General features: G+C 35.8%; 1 protein-coding gene across 1 annotated transcript; it reads left to right on the top strand.

Annotated features, from left to right (window-relative positions):
• The first annotated feature begins 383 nt into the window (after window positions 1-383).
• LOC126709665 (RNA-binding protein 208-like) lies at window positions 384-13,595 on the top strand. The gene is made up of 12 exons (XM_050409978.1): window positions 384-799; window positions 1,572-1,633; window positions 2,089-2,191; window positions 3,374-3,450; window positions 3,845-3,906; window positions 4,020-4,107; window positions 4,381-4,456; window positions 4,781-4,811; window positions 4,956-5,075; window positions 6,185-6,270; window positions 11,559-11,732; window positions 12,994-13,595. Exons 1-12 carry the CDS (start codon window positions 686-688, stop codon window positions 13,306-13,308), a joined length of 1,308 nt encoding a protein of 435 aa, XP_050265935.1. The 5' UTR covers window positions 384-685; the 3' UTR covers window positions 13,309-13,595.
• Window positions 13,596-19,870: the final 6,275 nt, after the last annotated feature.

The raw sequence follows: 19,870 nt of genomic DNA, 5'->3' as shown, positions 1-19,870 counted from the left end.
TGGACAAAATTGAAATATGGTATAAAGGATAGAGATTAAATACATAATTTACTCTAAAAAAAATCTAATTTAAAAACAAATAGAGTAAAAAAAAAAAAAAAAAACATCATAGCCAAGAGTGTTGTGACTCGTAAGAGTAACTTATGTGTATAGTAGCTGATGGTTTATTAAAGTGAGAAGAGTTTGTGTCTAGTGCATCAGTTGCATTAGATATGTTAGGATGTAAACACGTGTCAATATCTTATAGTGTCTTGTAAAATTTTGAACAATTTCTTTAAATTTAAAAAAACAAAAAATTAAAGTCCAACAAATTCATCTGGTTAAGTGGATCCAAACCCGAACCCATTTGCACACCTTCAAAACTACCCGAACCGAGAGGTGGCACACGCTGAACCTTGAAACAAACAAACCCGCACGTTAAATTAAAGAGAAATCCAAATTCTGATCCCAGGTTGTCTTAATTTCATTTATTTTGTCCAATCGTTCTCAATTTCAGACATTTATTTAAAATCTTTTCCAACGAATCCTAAATTTTTCCATCCAATACTTTCCTGCGTTTTCTTAGGAACCGAACAGATTTTTATCAACGACCACCACCTTTTGCCAAATCGTGATCTATCTATAAACTATTTCTTTCCCCAAAATACACAGGAAATCACAGAGAGAGAGAGAGAGAGTGTAGAACATGCAACAAAGGTTGAAACTTCAGCAACAACAACAAGAAGCCCTAATGCAACAAGCCCTTCTTCAACAGCCTCACATGTACCACCCTGGTGTCCTCGCTGCTGCCATGTCTCAGGTATATTTTATATATATATATATATATATGTGTGTGTGTATCATTTTTATTTTAATTTCCAATTCAATTCTATGTTACAATAAATCATTATAGTTACAATAAATCATTATAGTTTTGTGAACTGGGTACGACCTTAAATTTCGCGCCTAATTAATGAGCCTTTTCTTATGGGTAAACAATTGTGTTTTTTTTTTTTTTTTTTTTTTTAAAGAATGGAAAAAATCAATTTATTGTACTTTAATTTATAATGACTTGGAATGGTGGGGTTGCCCCATGTTATGTCTAAAAGGTTGTTTGTACCATATGTAGTTGTAGAGACCTATGGATTTTGTTTGATTTTGCACCATTTTTGTTGTCGCAACACTTTACATGTAAATACGTAGTGTGAATTCATATTTTTATTTTGCATATACATCAGATTTCAACTATTTGAATAAGGATGTGATTTGCTACTTGAAACTAATGTGATGTCTAATCTTCTTTGTGTCTTTATTTTTTTCCCCTTATGCTTAATTGGCAGAATTATAGCCCTTGATTATTCTCTCTTTTGCCTTCTCAACTACTTTGCTTCTATATGTATTTTGTGTTATCTTTTTAGTTTGTATTAATGAAAGTAGCAATTATTAGTGTGTGTATAGTTAGATTTTTTGTTTTATTTTCTTGGGTTTCTTCGTTTGATTTTATCTAGGATGTTAGCTTGTAGTTGCTAGGATCTTTTTTTTTTTTTTTTTTTTTTTTTCATTTTTCCTTCTTTTATTTTTATATTTTGCAGATGGAGCCTATCCCAAGTGGGAATCTGCCTCCTGGCTTTGACTCGACTACATGCCGCAGTGTGTGAGTGCTACGTAACCGTTCTTTTTCTTTTCTTTTTAAAATTTTCTCCTCTCTTTGCCAATGATCTCTGGCTCAATTGGCACCTGAGGCCCTTGCAAGCGCTTGGAGGGTGAGGTCGTGGGTTCAAGTTCCACTTGGTGTATGTGTAACTTACCAATAATTAATAAAAATCGCCTATGTATCTTTTAGCCTGAGGACATCTTGTGTTTCATGGTCTGTTTAGGTTCTGTAAGCACTTTCCACCTAATGGGACTTCTATAACATCAAATTAATGAGAAATTGTAAATGTAGAAGGAAGGATTTGTTTGTTAGCTGGTATTCCTTTTTTATCACATTGCTTTTTAAGAAATCAAAAGTTTTATAGCATAAGCATGATGTGTGCTGGTTTACTTAAGATGTTGTATTGCTGTATTTATTTTACTTGATTGCCAATCTAATTAGCTTGATGATGTCAGCTATGTAGGAAATATTCATGTAAATGTCACCGAGAAGCTTCTTGGTGAAGTTTTCCAGACTGCTGGGCCTCTTGCTGGATGCAAGCTCATCAGAAAGGATAAGGTTTGATTTAGTACTCATGTATATGTTGCATCATTACTTGATCTTTGTTTTGTCATTGTACTAGCTTTGTTGGAACATCCACTGATGTTCTTAATTTCTTTAGTTCTTTATAAATATTTAAACATTTTTTGAGTGAAAATTCATATATTTTTTTACATGGTACTAAAATTCAAGATTTTTAATTTAGTAAAGACATCAAGGTCTTGCTAAGATGACATACTAAGCAATTAGTGCAAAAGTTAAGTTGGTGATGCAATCTTTTGGCAACTGTATGCTTCAGCCATTTAAAACTTCCTGTTATATATAACTATTCGTTTTCTGTAGAAAATTCTCATGATGTGGAGGGTAGGAAAATTTCTCACTTACCTTCTGTTCCTCTTCTTATTGTGGTGATTTACAAGCGTTTCAGCTGAAGATGAGGACATGTTAACCTGGAAATATTTGTGCTTAAAGCTGAGAGTGAGGGGTGCGATGGATTAGAAGGTGGGGGACACCTTCAGGTCCTGCTATCCGTATGGTTCCTGAAGTTGTTGCTGTTCATTTCTAGAGTTGAAACAGTGAATCATAATCAATTTTCACCAATAGTGCATTTTAAATAAAGCCATTGAGTTCTAGCTCAAATGGATCTTCTTCTCTTTGAAAGAATAAGGTGGAGGGCGATGTCATAGGTTCAACATGCACTAGATGCATGAGTAATTACCAATTATAAAAACAGTGCATTCCAGATAAAATGAGCCACCACTATAGGAAGTTTGTTACTGTAAACCAACTTGTGTGGGATGACATAAGAAATAAATCGGTTTCCCTTAACTTGAGTCAATCTCCATGGGATGACATGAGTTCTTATTTATCGAAAAGCTGTTTGAACCTAGGGGTTTTTATCATGTGGCCTTTTCAATGAACTTTTAACTCTTAACCATCTTGTGTGAAGTTGCCATAATCACGATATATGTTCCTTCTTGTCATGACTAGCAAATAAATGGCTCTGATAGTTTTTTCTTGTCATGACTAGCATCTAATTGGGTCTAACGTATTTGTAGAAATATAGGAGGCAACTCACCTGTTTAATATGACCTACACCTGAATAAAAACATTTCTTTATTTGCTGAAATTATTCATTGTCTGTGCCTTACTTTCCCTTAATTGGATTTGTTTTGATGGCTTGATTCGTCATTGTTGCAGTCATCATATGGTTTCGTGGACTACCATGACCGGACATCTGCAGCCCTTGCAATAATGAATTTGCATGGGCGCCAACTGTAAGCATTCACTTATTATACATCAACCGTGGTCATTTTAGTCCCTTCTTTGGAAAATTTAATCTTGGTATTCTGTTAGGCATTGAACGAGAGGGCAGGGATTTTCTTTATACTTATGTATATGTAAAGAATCTATTGATAGATTTCTCATCATTTGGAAATTAAAAAATTATGTTATTAACTGCTCATACAAGTATAAATGGACTTTGCCATTAATGCTCCTCTTTCCAATTAATCGTTTTAGTTCTCAAATCAGCATATTTCCTCATTTTTGGCAGTTCCACATATATCATGATGCTTTAACTTTCATTAAATGTCTTATTCCTTTTTTTATTTTGATTTATGGTCTTTTGGTTTTTAATGGCTATTCCTTTTTGTTATATTACAATTTCAGTTATGGTCAGGCACTTAAGGTGAATTGGGCATATACCAATAACCAGAGGGAGGATACTTCAGGTTACTTTAGGCTTCCATTCTTCTTCATCCTGCTGATTGATTTTGTTGCTTGTTGAGTGCCTTTTATTAACATTCATATGTTTTTCCCTTTTCTGCACTTTAAAAATCATCAGGACACTTCAATATATTTGTTGGTGATTTGAGTCCAGAGGTTACTGATGCAACGTTATTTGCGTGCTTCTCAGTATATCCTAGTTGTTCGTGAGTTCTTCATTCCCTTGAATATTTCCTTTTATACTATTTTGTCATGAGTAGGTACCAGATATGGGTTGCAAACCCTAGATTTTCTGATGACTACCATATTTTTGTTACTGGCAACATGTCCAAGACAAAAAGTTTATGGGGGAATATACAAATGTTGTTATTTAGTTGCTTAAATCTTGTGCCCCCCTTGTGCATGTTTTGGACCACTCTAATTCATGTGGTGTCTGTTAAGATATTTGGTTTATGATCCTTTTGCTTTCTCATTTATAGTGATGCAAGGGTCATGTGGGATCACAAAACTGGCCGCTCAAAAGGATATGGATTTGTTGCTTTCCGTAATCAGCAGGTATTTCTTTAAAAAACTGTTTTGTAGCATACAGTACAAAATAATGGCTGCATAAATTCTTTACTCACTTTAAGATGGAGATCCATGAAGAAAAATAGTGTTTCATCAAAGAACAGTTAAGACTGTTGGATATGTTTTTCCAAATGAAATTGAGCCAAATTTATTCTTTACTTATAAATTAAAAGAAAGAGCCAAAGTACTCCACCTAGATTTTTGGGCACAAACGTTACAATATTGTTTTGTATTGAGAGCATTGAGAACATTATGTTAACAATGTGCCAAGTTGAAAAACTTATAACATTCCTTATGGAATTTTTTTTGCAGGATGCACAGAGTGCCATCAATGACTTGACTGGTTAGGCAGATTGTTCACCTCCATTGCCTTTTTTTATTTTATTTTTTATAAAAAAATTATTTTTTTATTAAAAATAATCTTTTTGTGAATAGTCTAGTTTTCTATCCTTCCAGGAGCTGAGCTGTTTTTCCCACCATCATGTAGGTAAATGGCTTGGAAATAGGCAAATAAGATGCAACTGGGCGACCAAAGGTTCTACTTCTAGTGAAGACAGGCAAATCAATGAGAATCAAAATGCAGTTGTACTTACAAATGGGTCTTCAGGTAGCATGAAACCTTCTACTTGATTCTGTCCACTATGTAGAGTCCCGGAAAATCAGGACAGTGCCTTTTTAGGGCCTATGTTGCCAAGTTTCTGGTTGCTACATTCACTGGAATATGCTTATGCATGTAATATGGAATCACAGCATACAACACAACATAATCTCACACTTGATAGCCAAAAGCCAGGGTATATCAGTAATCTGACTATGATTAGCTTTACAGAAAATCGACAAGTGTGCCCATTTACTTGAAGTATAACCACTCACCAAAAGTTAAAATAGCTTGGGTGATATAGAACTTTGTCCCAACTTATCAAAAAAAAAAAAAACTTTGTCCCAGCTAGTTGCCAATCTGGTTACTCTATTAGTTGGGTGACAAGCTGTTTTTATGAGGTGTATTTTGGTAATATTTGTGGAAAACACAAAATAGCTTATGGTCATTGATAGACTGGAAAGTGATATGCCTAGCAGACTCAAAACAAAAGCTTTGAGTTAGGATTTGTTAGGGTGTTCATTCACATTTAATAATTAAGATGCTTTAAGGTGTCATTAAGTGCAATACATTAAGCCTTGACAATTTATATTGAGCTATTGAAGGATAGGGATACACGATACATACACAGACATACATATATAATAGGTTAGTATACAGCACATGCACTAACATGGGATTGAATCTCCTCTCCTTCCACACCCCCCCCCCCCCCCCCCCCCCCCCCCCCCCTTCTCTTCCCCTCTTCTCTCTTCCCCCAAAAAGAAAAATCTGGGGTGGCAGGTAGTGGGGGAGGAGGCATTTGGTTCAAGGACCATTGGCATGCAATGACGAGTAAAATAAAGGGCTATGGAGTGAGAAGTCTTCTTTTCTCCTTGATGTGTCTTAGGAAATTTCTTAGCTCAATAGGCTCATGAGAACTTTAGGAGTAAGTATAAGAACTGATGTCAGGTTGTGTCAGAAGAGCTAAGCTCATATATTATGTGGCCTCTTTAAATTTGACTTATTTCCTGCTGTATCCCAAAGTATGTGCTCTAATTTATGATATGCTAGGCTAGAATTGGCTTGGAATATCTGGATTTTGACAGCTATTTTCTTCTGTTTTATTTGTTTCGTAGATGGAAGCCAGGAGAATATCAATGAGGAGGCTCCTGAAAACAATCCAGCATACACTACTGTCTATGTTGGCAACCTTTCCCATGAGGTAATAAGAAATGCATGGAATTTTCTTAATTCTTGCACATAGCACATTATTGCAGGAAAGACTTGTTGTCTTTGTACACTGGAAATAGTTTTGAAATTTGAGAAATTTCTTTATTATTTTAGTAAGATTAGGTTAGGTACCAGGTTTAAAAGGGAATAGAATGGGGTGGGGCCAATTTCTCTTTTCCCATTCCTGTGCCACCCAGGTGAGACCCCTTCCAATACTGTTCTGTACTTGTGTCTGGGCGAACTTTCTTCCCCATCTCTGCTCCACCTAAAATTTGACAGCTCCATCCCCATTTACCCCCAACCCTATGACACAGGACAGCCAAAACAAAATTAAAATAACGGAAAAATAAAAGATATGACCTAGGAGTCAGCACCTAGGGTAGACTTGGAGTCAACATCAGACCAAAGAAAAACCAAACGGCCATTGTTTTCATTCATCAAAATATCAACTATCTCTCAAGGAGTACAATAGGTTGCTTATAAAGGATTGCTAAACCCTAATTCTAATTGGTTAGGAAACCCTAATTGCCTTATTATAAAAATAACCTTACTTCTAAATTAAAATACTAAAAACCCAATAAACTAATAGGACCTAAAACATAAAAATACAATTGGCTTGCAAACATAAATAATATTAAATAATAATTTTCTTGCATCTCCCGCATCATTCTCCTTTGGTTGGAGAAAACTCGACCTCGAGTTTTAAAGTATTGAAAGATTAGGATGTTGACAAATAACACTTGCTTCAAGTTTGAAATCACCTTAGGAAGCACAGAGAAAAGAAAAACCTTGAATTCCACCACATCAAACTCATTTGGAATAACAAAATCAATGTGTGGAATCAGTATAATTTCTTCTTGAACTTTATGAACCATAGGAAGCATTGTGGTTTTAACCTCTTCGACTTTACCAAGATGTAGATCTTCAAGGACTGTGGAGGGTTGATCAGAAGCACATTCAACAACTTCAACTTTCACATCATGTGCACCCTCTAACATGGTACTCTCTTTAGGCGCCATCTCTTCACCTTGCTGCTCTTCAATAGATTCATTTCCTTGCACGCATGTTAAAGCAACACTTGTCGAGGCATGTACGTCTGTGTCAACATTAGGCTTTGGTGTTGCTGGAGGATTCTCCACGACCAAGATATCATCATCAATGTTGTCTTCTATTGAGGCAGCAATAAGTTCATTGTGATCTAGTATCCTTGGTTTCTCAATTGAATCAGTTTGAGTTTTCTTTTGCTTCATCTGAGCAATCCTGTCTTGAACATTTTTCATGAGCTTTAAAGATAATTCCTTTAATTCCTTGGTAGATTGTTCAAAAGTGTGCTGAGGACATGAAATGGGATGAGGATGAGAATTCATCGTATTTGCTTCAACTTGAAAAGTACTACACTGAGATTGGGGTAGATACTTAGCTCGATAGTATGGTGACAAATACTCATCACAAAGCTTTTCTTTCATATCTTCCCACACAGTAATGGCAGGTTCATACTGCATATAGCAGAAATATTCAATATTCTCCCATAACCTTTGTGCTTTACCTCTTAACTTCAACTTGGCATACCTAACCTTTTTGTTATCTGCAAAATTTGCTTGCTCAAAGAATTGCTCCATCCCATTCATCTAGTTGACAAAATCTCGTGGATAAGTTTCATAACCATCAAAATAAGGCGCTTCTAATATTACCATGATTCTCTAAAATAGTGCTTCAACAAATAGTTGGAAGTTGGAACAAGAACCTAGGTTGTTATGATGTTCTCTGGACAGATTGTTGGAATAGGCTTCTAAAACTATTCTCTCAAATAGTTGCTGGGACTCGGCTGGTTGACAGGTTTGGATTTTGTGGGCTAGGTCTTTTTTTTTTTTTTTTTTTTTTTTTAATAAAATACACTGCTGCTTTAAGACACTACAGACACGGACTTAAAAGAAATTCAAACGGACTTAAAAGAAACTACAGACATGGACTTAAAAGAAACTCAAAGTATAGACTAAAAAGAACTCAAACCATGGACTAAAAAGGACCACTGAAACTAAAAGAGACCGGTGATGGGCTTGCGGTGCTAGGGACCGGCGACTGTGGTGGTGCGACAACGGGGGCATCGATGAGGAAGAGAGTGGTGGCAAAACATGGAGGAGTGGTGATGATGGTGTTGGTGGCGGTGGCTGATGTCTGTTGATAGTGTCGGCGGCGGTGGCTGGTGGGTCGGCGGCTAAGTGCTGACTTGTGGGTTCCGGCGGCTGGTGGGTCAATCTCAGGGTGGTGGGTCAAGGTTGCTGATGGGTCTCAACGTGGGTCTCTTCTCTCTTTTTTTTTTTTAATGGGAAACACAACTGTACTCTGTACGACAGCTTTCTTGCACCAAGTAGAAAAAATGACAGAGACAACCCTTTGGTGGAGAAAAACACGATGGTGAGGGATTTTTTTTTTTTTTTTGGGTAATATTTTCTGGCTCTTTCCTGCGGTGATGCTTCAACAGATCGGTGTTTGCTCTGATACCAACCACCGCCGCCGACACCATCATCACTACTCCTCCATGTCTTGTCGCCGCTGTCTTCCTCGTCGATGCCCCCGTCGTTGCACCACCACAGTCACTGGTCCCTAGCACCGCAAGCCCATCGCCGGTCTTTTTTAGTTTCGGTGGTCCTTCTTTTTAGTCCGTGGTTTGAGTTCTTTTTAGTCTGTACTTTGAGTTTCTTTTAAGTCTGTGTCTGTAGTTTCTTTTAAGTCCGTTTGAATTTCTTTTAAGTCCGTGTCTGTAGTGTCTTAAAGCAGCAGTGTAATTTATTAAAAAAAAAAACTGACCAAGCAGAGTCTAGGCCCGTGACAGACCAGTCCAAGCCTAGTTCCAGCAACTATTTGAGAGAATAGTCTTAGAAGCCCATTCCAACGACCTGTCCAGAGAACATCATAGCAGCCTAGGTTCTTGTTTCAACTCCCAACTATTTGTTGACGCACTATCCTTGGGTAGACTTGGAGTCAGCAACAGACCAAAGAAAGACCAAACAGCCATTGTTTTCATTCATCAAAATATCAACTATCTCTCAAGGAGTACAATAGGTTGCTTATAAAGGATTGCTAAACCCTAGTTCTAATTGGCTAGGAAACCCTAATTGCCTTATTACAAAAATAACCTTACTTCTAAATTAAAATACTAAAAGCTCAATAAACTAATAGGACCTAAAACATAAAAATACAATTTGCTTGCAAATATAAATAATATTAAATAATAATTTTCTTGCATCTCCCACATCACCCATTTTCTCCGTGAATATATATATATATATATATATATATATTTTTTTTTTGGTGATAAATAACGGAATTGTATTAATCAAAAAATCCAGATACACCGGGGGTGTACATGGGTAGCAGTACATCAAACTCTTAAATTACTAAGATCAAGCATTTAAAAAAAAAATTAGAACATGGAAAAAGATTAAAAACCAAACTCCAATCCAGCAAGGTGTGGAGAAGGAGAGATTTAATTTCTAGAATAAACCATTCCTTCCTCTCAAAACATCTTGAGTTCCATTCTCGCCAAATACACACCATAAGACACAATGTGGTACAGCCCTCCACAAATCTATGCGTCGATGTCTACCGAAGGAACCTTGCCAGCTCGAAAATAAATCAGTAACGCTTTACAGCATAACCCGTAGAAGACCAAAAAGAGCCCATACCTTAACCATAACTTAGAAGCAATAGGACAATGAAGAAGATAATAATTCACTAATTCTCCACTCTTTTTACACATATAGCACCAATCTACAATTGCAACACCCTTATACCATAAGTTGTCAAGAGTCAAAATCTTACCTAAGGCAGCAGTCCATGAAAAGAACGCAACCCTAGGAGGGATCTTTGAACGCCACACAGGTTTCTAAGGGAAAAGAGTGTCAGGAGTTGAGGAAAGGGAGAAGTAGTACTCACGCACTTTAAAATTCTTACTCCTTGCCGGTTTCCAACAAATTTTGTTTTGTTCCTCTCCATTAATAGGCATAGAATATCCAAATAGTGTATAAATGTTCCAATTCCCAATCTTGGACATCCCTAGAAAATTGAAGATCCCAGTGAAGCCTTTGGTTAGGAAAGTGCATCACATCCTCAATAGAAGACCCCTTATTACAACTAATGCTATAGAGTTCCGGAAAAGCCTCCTAGAGAGTACAACCCACACCCCACACATGATGCCAAAATTTAATTCTATTAGTAACACCAACCTCAAACTGATTCATATCTCTGCATTTTTGCTTACAAAGTCCAAGCGGTGTGTTTAGCACAAGGAGAAGGTAAAATGATTATTTTTCAAAAGGAAGTCTAAAATTTTAAAAGAGAAGAAAAACTAGAAAGGTTCCCAAGGAAGTATGGATCAAGAGATCATAAACTTATTAAAAAAAGGGATCAAGAGATCATAAGGTGTATAACACTGAAACTCTGTTACTTCAGAATTAAGAAATCCTTTGTTATCAAATTTCTCATTGATATTGCAATCTAATCTTTTAGCTAAATATCCTAAGAAAGAAAGCAGGCAAGAGAAAAAGAACCCTGGAATATGAGAGGAATGGTGCGGTAGGGTACATATTCAAAGGAATCAATAAGATATCTACGTATATTATTTTTTTTAGAAATTACTTAACTATGCTAGGGAATTGCTGCATTTTTTAGAAATTACTTAACTATGCTAGGGAATTCTGTAACTGAGGCAGGGAAGTATTAAATCCATACCTGCCCCGAATTCATGCTGCATTTTTCCATCTTCCCCAACCACCACCTGGCCTATGTTCCAGTTTTCTCCATCCCTACCCCATTGTTAGAGGGGCCATGCAAAAGCACTTTCCTAGTTAGTGTACCTATCATAGTATTCCAAACAAGTTTAGAGCTTGGCCTTATTTTTTATTTTATTTTGGATTTTGCTGTTAAGTAAAATAAACAAGTCTGAATGAGCATGTTGCACCTTCAAGCCCAAGGTCTTCATGAACGGCTTAGCTCATGTGCTCTCCGTATCATGAGGTCCCTCAAACTCTTTCTTGATGTCTTGATTCATTGCAAAAAGCCAAAAACTTTTTCTTTGCTTCATTTTAGTTTTTTTGGTCATCTTGAATTATTTTCTGGTATCAAACTCCATATGTCTTTTTGGTTAGTTTGTCAGTTTATTTTCCCATTTCCTAAATTTTAAATTGTAATTAAGGTCCCATGGCATAAACTAATTGTTCAGTTTCAAGATTTGTTTTTAAGTTTGTACTTCCTCCCTGAAATTCTGGTGTTTGCATTTAGGTAACTCAAGCTGAACTCCATTGTCAGTTTCATGCTCTTGGAGCTGGGGTTATAGAGGAGGTGCGTGTCCAGAGGGATAAAGGATTTGGATTTGTTAGATACAACACTCATGAAGAAGCAGCCTCGGCCATTCAAATGGCTAATGGGAGGATAATTCGTGGCAAACCCTTAAAGGTAAGAAAACCTTTACTGGGAGGTTGTTTCATTTGACAGTCACTTAGTGTCATTCCCATTTGAGCATAATAATAACGTATTCTAAGGTTGTGTTTGGATGAAAAATTAAAATTTCTTTGAATTTTTAAAATTATGGAATTTAAATCAATGGGAATCATGGGATATATATTTAAAATTAAGAAATTCGAGTATTATGACACTTAAAACGATGGTGGTAATAGTGGTGGCAATAACTTGGTGATGGTATGGTGCGCCATGATTTTGGTGTAGGCGGTGGTTGTAGTGGTGGTGTTGGCAGCGGTGGTAGTGGTGGTGCTAGCAGTTGATGGTGGTGGTGCAGTGGCATAGTGGCGTAATGATGGAACAATGGTGGTGGTATGAGAATGGTAATGTTGGTAGAATTTATACAATGACACATTGTATAGAGGATGTGAATCAGGTCTTGGGTTCAAGACCCTTTGGATATGTGTAACCTACCCATAAAAAAGAAAAAAGAAGAAAACCCTTTGCAATGGGGGCATGGATGCATGACTACTTCCTACCAAACCAGTTTCCTATATGCACAAAGATTTTCAGACACCCCCAAAAAATTATGTATTTTTTATGAGCTCATCTTAAACATAGATTATGGAATGCCTATGAGCGCATCAACTCGAATGATTATAATGTAATAAAAGAAAATTTCTTTAAATGAATAAATTATTTTGGTCAACAAGACCGGAAAATGTGGAACACAATAAAATATTTTATTAAGGCGATCAGGTGGACAGGAGAAGATAGTGTATATGGAACTTGCTGGTTGTTACTTGTATTTGGAAGTAAACAACAACCTTGAGGCGCTCTAGATTGTTTTTTAATCTTTCTTCCTGATTTTGGTTTTAGCAATTATGTTGTGCATTGTTGTCTACATGGAAGTGGGGACCTCACTGGCTCAGTCTTGCCAAATAGGGTGAAAGGAAAAAGAAAAAAGAAAGAAAGAAAAGAAAATGAGAACAAACTGAGAAATTAATATTTTTTTGCCTGGCTTGCTGTTAGGAAAACATTTATACGTTTATCTGTGGCCACTAGGCAGTTTAGAAGAATAAGTGCAGATTGCTATTATCTGTGATTGGTTTCAAAAGAGGACCTATGAGGTCCCATGGCAACATTATGAGAAACACAAGCGGTACTGTGTTACATGATTAATGGCTGTAGTGGAAATTACAACCAGCATTTTTACCTGCTTGAAGAAAATATTTATATTTTGGATGCATGTGTGTAGTGCTCGTGGGGTAGCAAGCCAACTCCTCCTGGGACAGCTTCAAATCCATTACCTCTTCCAACTCAACCATATCAGATACTTCCAACTGCTAGTATGAACCAAGGCTATTCTCCAGCTGAGTTGTTGGCTTATCAGCGCCAACTTGCTTTAAGTCAGGCTGCTGCATCTGGCCTCTCAGGTCAAGCTCTCGTGCAGATGACTGGACAGCATGGGCTGGCTGCAGGATCCATGGGATTGAGCTCTGGGGGATCCCAAACAATTTATGATGGATATCCTAACAATTCGTCCGGCCAACAGCTCATGTACTATCGTTAGTGGTGTTTTCAGCTGAATTCTTCCCCTCTTTTGGGTAGTATTTATAGTAAATCGTTTTTCTCTTGGTTTTTGTCAGTATACTATGGGCTTTCTGCTTGAGATGTGAATCATTCTTCAATAACTTTAAATTTTTGATACCTTATGTTGTATCCTGTAAGATATGTTCTGTTTGGCTTTGTAACAGGGTCTTCTTTTGGATTTTGTTTCCTCATTCATGTCAATTGCACGTGGATTGCTGTAACTTTTCATGTTAACAACATTTATCACATTTTCCCCAGTTCCTTGAATTTTTGGTTGTGTTAAAATCATTGGGAAAAAGGACATAAATAATGCCTATCACCAAATTGTAACAAATTTGGTGGAGCTCTCTGCCTGTGTCTAAACTTATGTTATCACATCTCTGAGCAGTGGCCTGGGAAAGGTGCTCTCGTATGTTCATAAACAGCATAATTTTTCTAATTTTTCATTTGAAAGAATAATTAAGATTTGGAGGGAGCGTAATAATCAGACTTCTTAGGATTAGGAGCAAAGAGGGGACCAACTATTAGTATTGTTTGTAGGGACTTTTTTTGCTTGGTCTCGTGCTTGGGGAGTCACTTCTAGGGATTCCATTCCATCGCTTTTAGATTCCCTTTTTTGTTGCACATAATTCTGTGTTGCTTTTTCTTTTTCTATACATATTATTTTTGGCTGCTTCATTCTTCTTGTATGAAGTAGTTTTTTATTAATAAAATTGTCTTACCTACAAAATAACCTAATCGTAGACCCACCAATATGTGGGAATAAATAATTATTTTGTATTGTAATGCAATGTATAATTTTTTCTCTAAAATTTGTTGAAGATAATTTGTTCTCCCTAAAAATTAAACAGTTTCTATTTGATCTAATTTGGTCCAATTAGGTCTACTTCGATGCAATTTGATCCACTTGGTCAATTTTAGACTAATTGAGCCTTAAATTGATTCTTTTTGTAGATTGTCTTTTCAAGTTTAGCTCAAAAATTAATTTTTTTCCTTAATTTTTGTGTTTAAAAGTATGAAATTTTATTATATTTGAGCTAAACCTTTTAGTTTTGAGCTAAAAATACAATAAAATAAACATTAGAAATTTGAACCCTAAAAATGCAATAACAATGATAAATATTCAAAAGTCTTATTCTGTGGTTCTATTCTATCCTCCTTAGTCCTAAAAATGCAATAAAAATGATAAATATTCAAAAGTCTTATTCGGTCCACATTGGTCTTATTTAGTCCATTCTATCCACTAATGTTTTATTAGGTCCAATTTGGTCCTATTTAGTCCATTCAATCCACTAAAGTTTTATTTAGTCCATTTGGACTTATTCAGTCCACTTTGGTTATATTTTGTACGCATTGGTCCTATTTTGTTCACTTCGGTCTTATTCGGTCCATATTAGTCTTATTTGGTCCATTTTTTCGACTTTGATTTTATTCGGTTGACTTTGGTCCTATTTGGTGCATTCTGTCTACCTTGGTTCTATTTGGTCCTATTCCGTCTATTCTGTCCACTTTAGTCCTACTCGGGCTATTTGGTCCACTTTGGTCCTATTCCGTCAATTTTGTCCTTCTATTTGATCCACATTGGTTTTCTTCAGTCCATTCTGTCCACTTCGAAACTATTCAGTCAACATTGGTCCTATCCAGTCTAGTTTGCCCACTTCAATCCTATTCGGTCTAATTTGGTCCCATTTAGTCTATTCTGTCCACTTTGGTCCTAATTTGTCCATTTGTTCTTATTCAGTTCAATTTGCTCCTATTCGGTCCACTTCGGTCATATTCAGTCCACCTTGTCCATTCAAACCACTTCAATCCATTTTAGTTCACTTTGATATATTTTTGTGCACTTTCGTAATGAGAAAAAACATGTTTGGGTTGAAAACACCTATTCTAAATCCAAATTTATTAATATATATATATATATATATATATCTCTCTCTCTCTCTCTCTCTCTCTCTCTCTCTCTCTCTCTCTCTCTCTATATATATATATATATATATCTCAAATTCGTAATATCTAAAATCTTAAGCATGGTATTTGTTATTGCTAAGCTTTTGTTGAGTCTTGTTAATGTAGCATTTCAGTCCACTTTGTTACGACTAAATTTAATTACGAAAACTTTTCTAAACATATAGGGTATGAATATGCAAATAGAATTTTTAGGGCAATTATTCATTTTTATTAATGTCATTACTTTTAAATAAATTGCATGAGATTAATTATACATTTAAGCTCCTCTCTCTCTCTCTCTCTATATATATATATATTAAGCAATATATGTGTGTGTATAATTTTTATTTAAATAAATTATTCAACTTGTGGGGCCAAAGAATTTGTGATCTCGGTCCACTTTCCATTAGGGCCCAAGGCCCGCGTCGAGGAGAGTCGTTACTGAGGACATGCAGCGAAAGTTCAAATGGCCTAGAGATGCAGCCGAGGACGACCCTGTCCTCGGCATCCCAAGGCCTAGAAGGGAAGAACGACACGCCATCAAAAGCAGCCCCCAAAGCGCTCCCAGAAGAAAAGGTGAGTAGAATAGGACTCGCACGGGGGTACAGTGTGGGAACGGTTCAAGGAAAAGACGTCACCTCCACATTGAATGCGCCAACAAACGTCTTGGCCACATTGATGGGAAAAGACCCCTGAACAGTATGGCTTCGGTTATTGCAACTAACAGAAAGTGGGGGAAGGCGACTGATGGGACAAACACTCGAGTAGCTACCTGCCTAATCAACAGATGGAAGGTCAGGATCAACTAAGAGGGGCTATATAATGTAAGAATTCATGCGCCAAAAAGGGCATTATGTATGGACTCTTGAACCATGGTAACCGGAGAAAAAAAGGATAATAAGAACATAAAACTCCTCGGACGAGGGCCAAGAACCAGAGCCACTCAGGCCGTGCCGAGGAGAACGTTTTCTTGGACAAACTCAGTTCACCTCCATGCGATCATCATGAACACCATGACTAACTACTGTCCAATAACCAAGGCCTAGCCTTTTAGCCCACTCTCTACAAATTTATTGTTTGGGCCTTTAACGTTCGAACCCAACAAAACAATTTGGGGTCGTTACAAATTGAGTCCTTACACAACTTATTCATTCTTTTAAAAGAAATTATCATGATAATCAAAACTCATATCAAACTTATACTGAATATGTATAATTTATTCTCTAAATGTTATTGGGGAGAGAGAGAGAGATAGAGAGAGAGAGAGAGACTACTTGTGATGGTGAACTAAAAAATACAACACTAAAATGTATGAGCCCAAGATAGAGTTTAAAAAATATAATGATTCATCAATATAAAGTAGAGTTGTAAGAAAGAATAAAAAATCAAGAGAGTGAATAACCAATTTTTCAAGAGAGAATGTGAGAGAGAATAATAAGGAATTTATAGAAAATATAGTAATAAACACCAAATTATCTAAGTCATGTTATATAATAAAATAATATTATATTTTTATATACTATTTTTATAATACAATATGATAACATCTATAAAATCAAAGAGAATAAAAAAGATAACAACTTAAAAACACAAAACTTAGGCTGTGTTTGGTTCCCGTATAATATTTTCCGGAAAATAAATATTTTCCAGAAATGCTATTTTTAGGAAAAGAAAATATTTTCAAGTGTTTGGTTGCATTCCAAAAAATATTTTGGAAAATATTTTCTGGTGTTTGGTTGTATTCTTGAAAATGCTCTAGAAAACCCATTTTTATCATGTTTCTCACATTTTCTCAGCTTCCAAACAAATATTAATATTATTTCTTAGTAAATAAACACAAAAGAAACAAATCCCAACAAAAAAAATTCATCAAATCCGGTCAAATTGAGAGAGAGAGAGAGGCGACTGGGTTCGATGAATGGGGACAACGAAGCTGGGTCGGGGACGACAAATCTGGGTTGGGGACGACGAATTTGGGTCGAGGACGATTGGTTTTGGGGTGCGACGAGAACGATTGGTTTTGGGTGGATCGGTGTTGGGGTGCGACGATCTCGCCGGTGGTGCGATCGGTGCGATGAGGGTCTGAGATGGTGCGATCGATCTCGCCGGTGGTGCGATCGGCACGATGAGGGTCTGAGATGGTGCGATCGAATGGGTTTTCTGGGTTTGACGAATGGGTTTGGGCATTGCTCGACGAACGAGCTCGATCTTGGGTTTTCTGGGTTTGTCGGAGTCGGTTTCTGGGTTCGGTCTCTTCTCTCTCTCTCTCTCTTTCTCTCTCTCTCTCTCTCTCTCTCTCTGCGCATGGGCGCGATCTCACTCTCACTCAGCTCTTTCTTTGTTTTCCGGAAAATGATATTTGAAGGTAAAATAAAAACGGAAATCATTTTACAACCTAACACACGGTCAACTGAAAAGCATTTTCGGAAAATTTATTTTCCATGCGCAACCAAACACCCGCATTTACGGAAAAACATTTCCGGAAGTGATTTTCACCCAAAACAAACACAGCCTTAATCACATCAACCCAAAGTAGAGTTCCAAATAATACAAAAATTCATCAACCTAAAATAGAATTGTAAAAAAAATAAAAAATAAAAACCACCAAAAATGAGAGAGAGAGAGAGAGAGAGAGAGAGAGAGAGAGAGAGAGAAATAACATTTTGTGTGTGGGAAAACTATGTATAGAATGAGAAAGAGAATTGTAAATTTATAGTAAGAGGTGGGGAATAAGACAAGTCAAAAATAAAAGAAGATAAAGTGATAGAGGAAAAGTGATATTAAGATAGATAATAGTGGGGATATGAAAAGGTATAAGAGAGGAGAAAAGTTAGAGAAAGTATAATAATAAGTTGGGAAATTAAAAAGAAAAAAAAAAGAGTTTAAAAAAAGAGAGAAAGTGTTGAAAATTGGTGGATGATGTAGTTGTTAATGTGTTTTAATAGAAACATAACAACAATAAATACTACTTTTCTGCTTTTAAATATATATAGATATAGATAACAATAATATTTTTTAGATTCAAAACTAATTTGAATCATTTGTTGGAAAGCACATGCAGAAAGAAGTTTTAGCATAGGTAAATTTAGTACAGAAAAATTGTGCGAATTGATTTGAGCTTCATTGCATCTATATTTAATATCTAAAAGTTGAAGTCTATCATTTATTATTGCTATACTCTTATTAAGCCACATCAGCGTAGCATTTCAATATATTTAGTGTGATACTTTGGGAGGAGAGGTTTGTGTAGAAAGAAGAGCCGTTTCATTGACAAATATGTCACATTCTAGTTGTATTTTTGGGTTTTTGATAAAATTTTAATTTTTTGTATGTTATTAAAGTCTTGCATTTTTTTTTTTTTTTAAAGTAATGGATTTAATCATATTTGCTTCTCTTTAGGCTATTCAAATTTCAAGACGTGTAGATAATGAATCGTTTGTAAGAAGTATTAGAAACAAATTTCAACCATACATTCAATTATTTTACAAAATATCTCACATCATGTAATAATTGAACTATATTTCCTTAAAAAAAACTTATAAAATTTTAAAAACATTCAAATAATAAATATAGAAAGCTTAATTTAAAAAATTTTAATATATTGTATCAACTATAATTTGTTAGAAAATAATCACATTGTTTTAATAATGGTTTGTTACTAAAGCTTATAGTTTTATATACTATTTTCATTTTCCACTTAACAAAAAAAAATTGTCAAAATTTTGCATTGCGCATGTCTGCATCAAGGGTGATGACTGATGATTGACATTATTACTTGGAAGAATATGGTTCTCATGTCCAGGAGGTTTACGAGTTTTTCATAATTGTTTTGCCATTTGGCCATTTTTGGATTTTGTAATTTTCTTAATAAATAATTGGAAAACACAAAAGTTGTTTGGATCTTCTTGGTCTCAACAGGAGAAAGAGGTGAAATTTCTCTCCCACCATAGCATCTATAATCATCTGATATTTAGGAAGATAGAAACAATCTGACAGCATTTATGAGGAAACTGTACCTCCATAATGAAGTAATAAACTGTTAAAACTTTCTTGTTCAAACATTGGACAAATAGATTTGTAATCTAATTATATTCAGTACACAATATAGCCTATTTATTGATCAATTAGATTCTACATACATTGCTTTATGTGTTACAAGAGTGGTGCATTATATTTCCTTGGCGCTTGAAGGCAAATATGTCCTATAAATTGGAATTTTCAGGGAAGTTAAAAGATTAGATGAAGTTTCCTTTTTACCCCCCCCCCCCCCCCCCCCCCCCCCCCCCCAAAAAAAAAACGAAAAAAAAGATTTGATGAAAGTCTTACCATGAAGCCAATGAGTTCTAGTTCAACTGGCACATCCTTAACTTATAAGTTCTAGGTGGAGGGTGAGATCTTGGGTTCAAGACCTATTGGATGCGTCCATGACTTGCCAATGAAAAAAAAGAGATTCTTAACATGAAAATTTAGAATATCCATACATTTAAGCAAGCATTGATTATCATGAGGAATAAGCAAAACACTTTATTCTTCTCTATTTTCATACCGCTATGGCTAAGTCCTGCTTTAATTTGCAATCATTTTTTGAATCATTT

Source organism: Quercus robur, chromosome 12 (assembly GCF_932294415.1).
Source record: "Quercus robur chromosome 12, dhQueRobu3.1, whole genome shotgun sequence".
NCBI classification, from domain to species: Eukaryota; Viridiplantae; Streptophyta; class Magnoliopsida; order Fagales; family Fagaceae; genus Quercus; species Quercus robur.
Note: the sequence above shows the minus strand (reverse complement) of the source record. Positions and strands in the feature narration are given on the sequence as shown.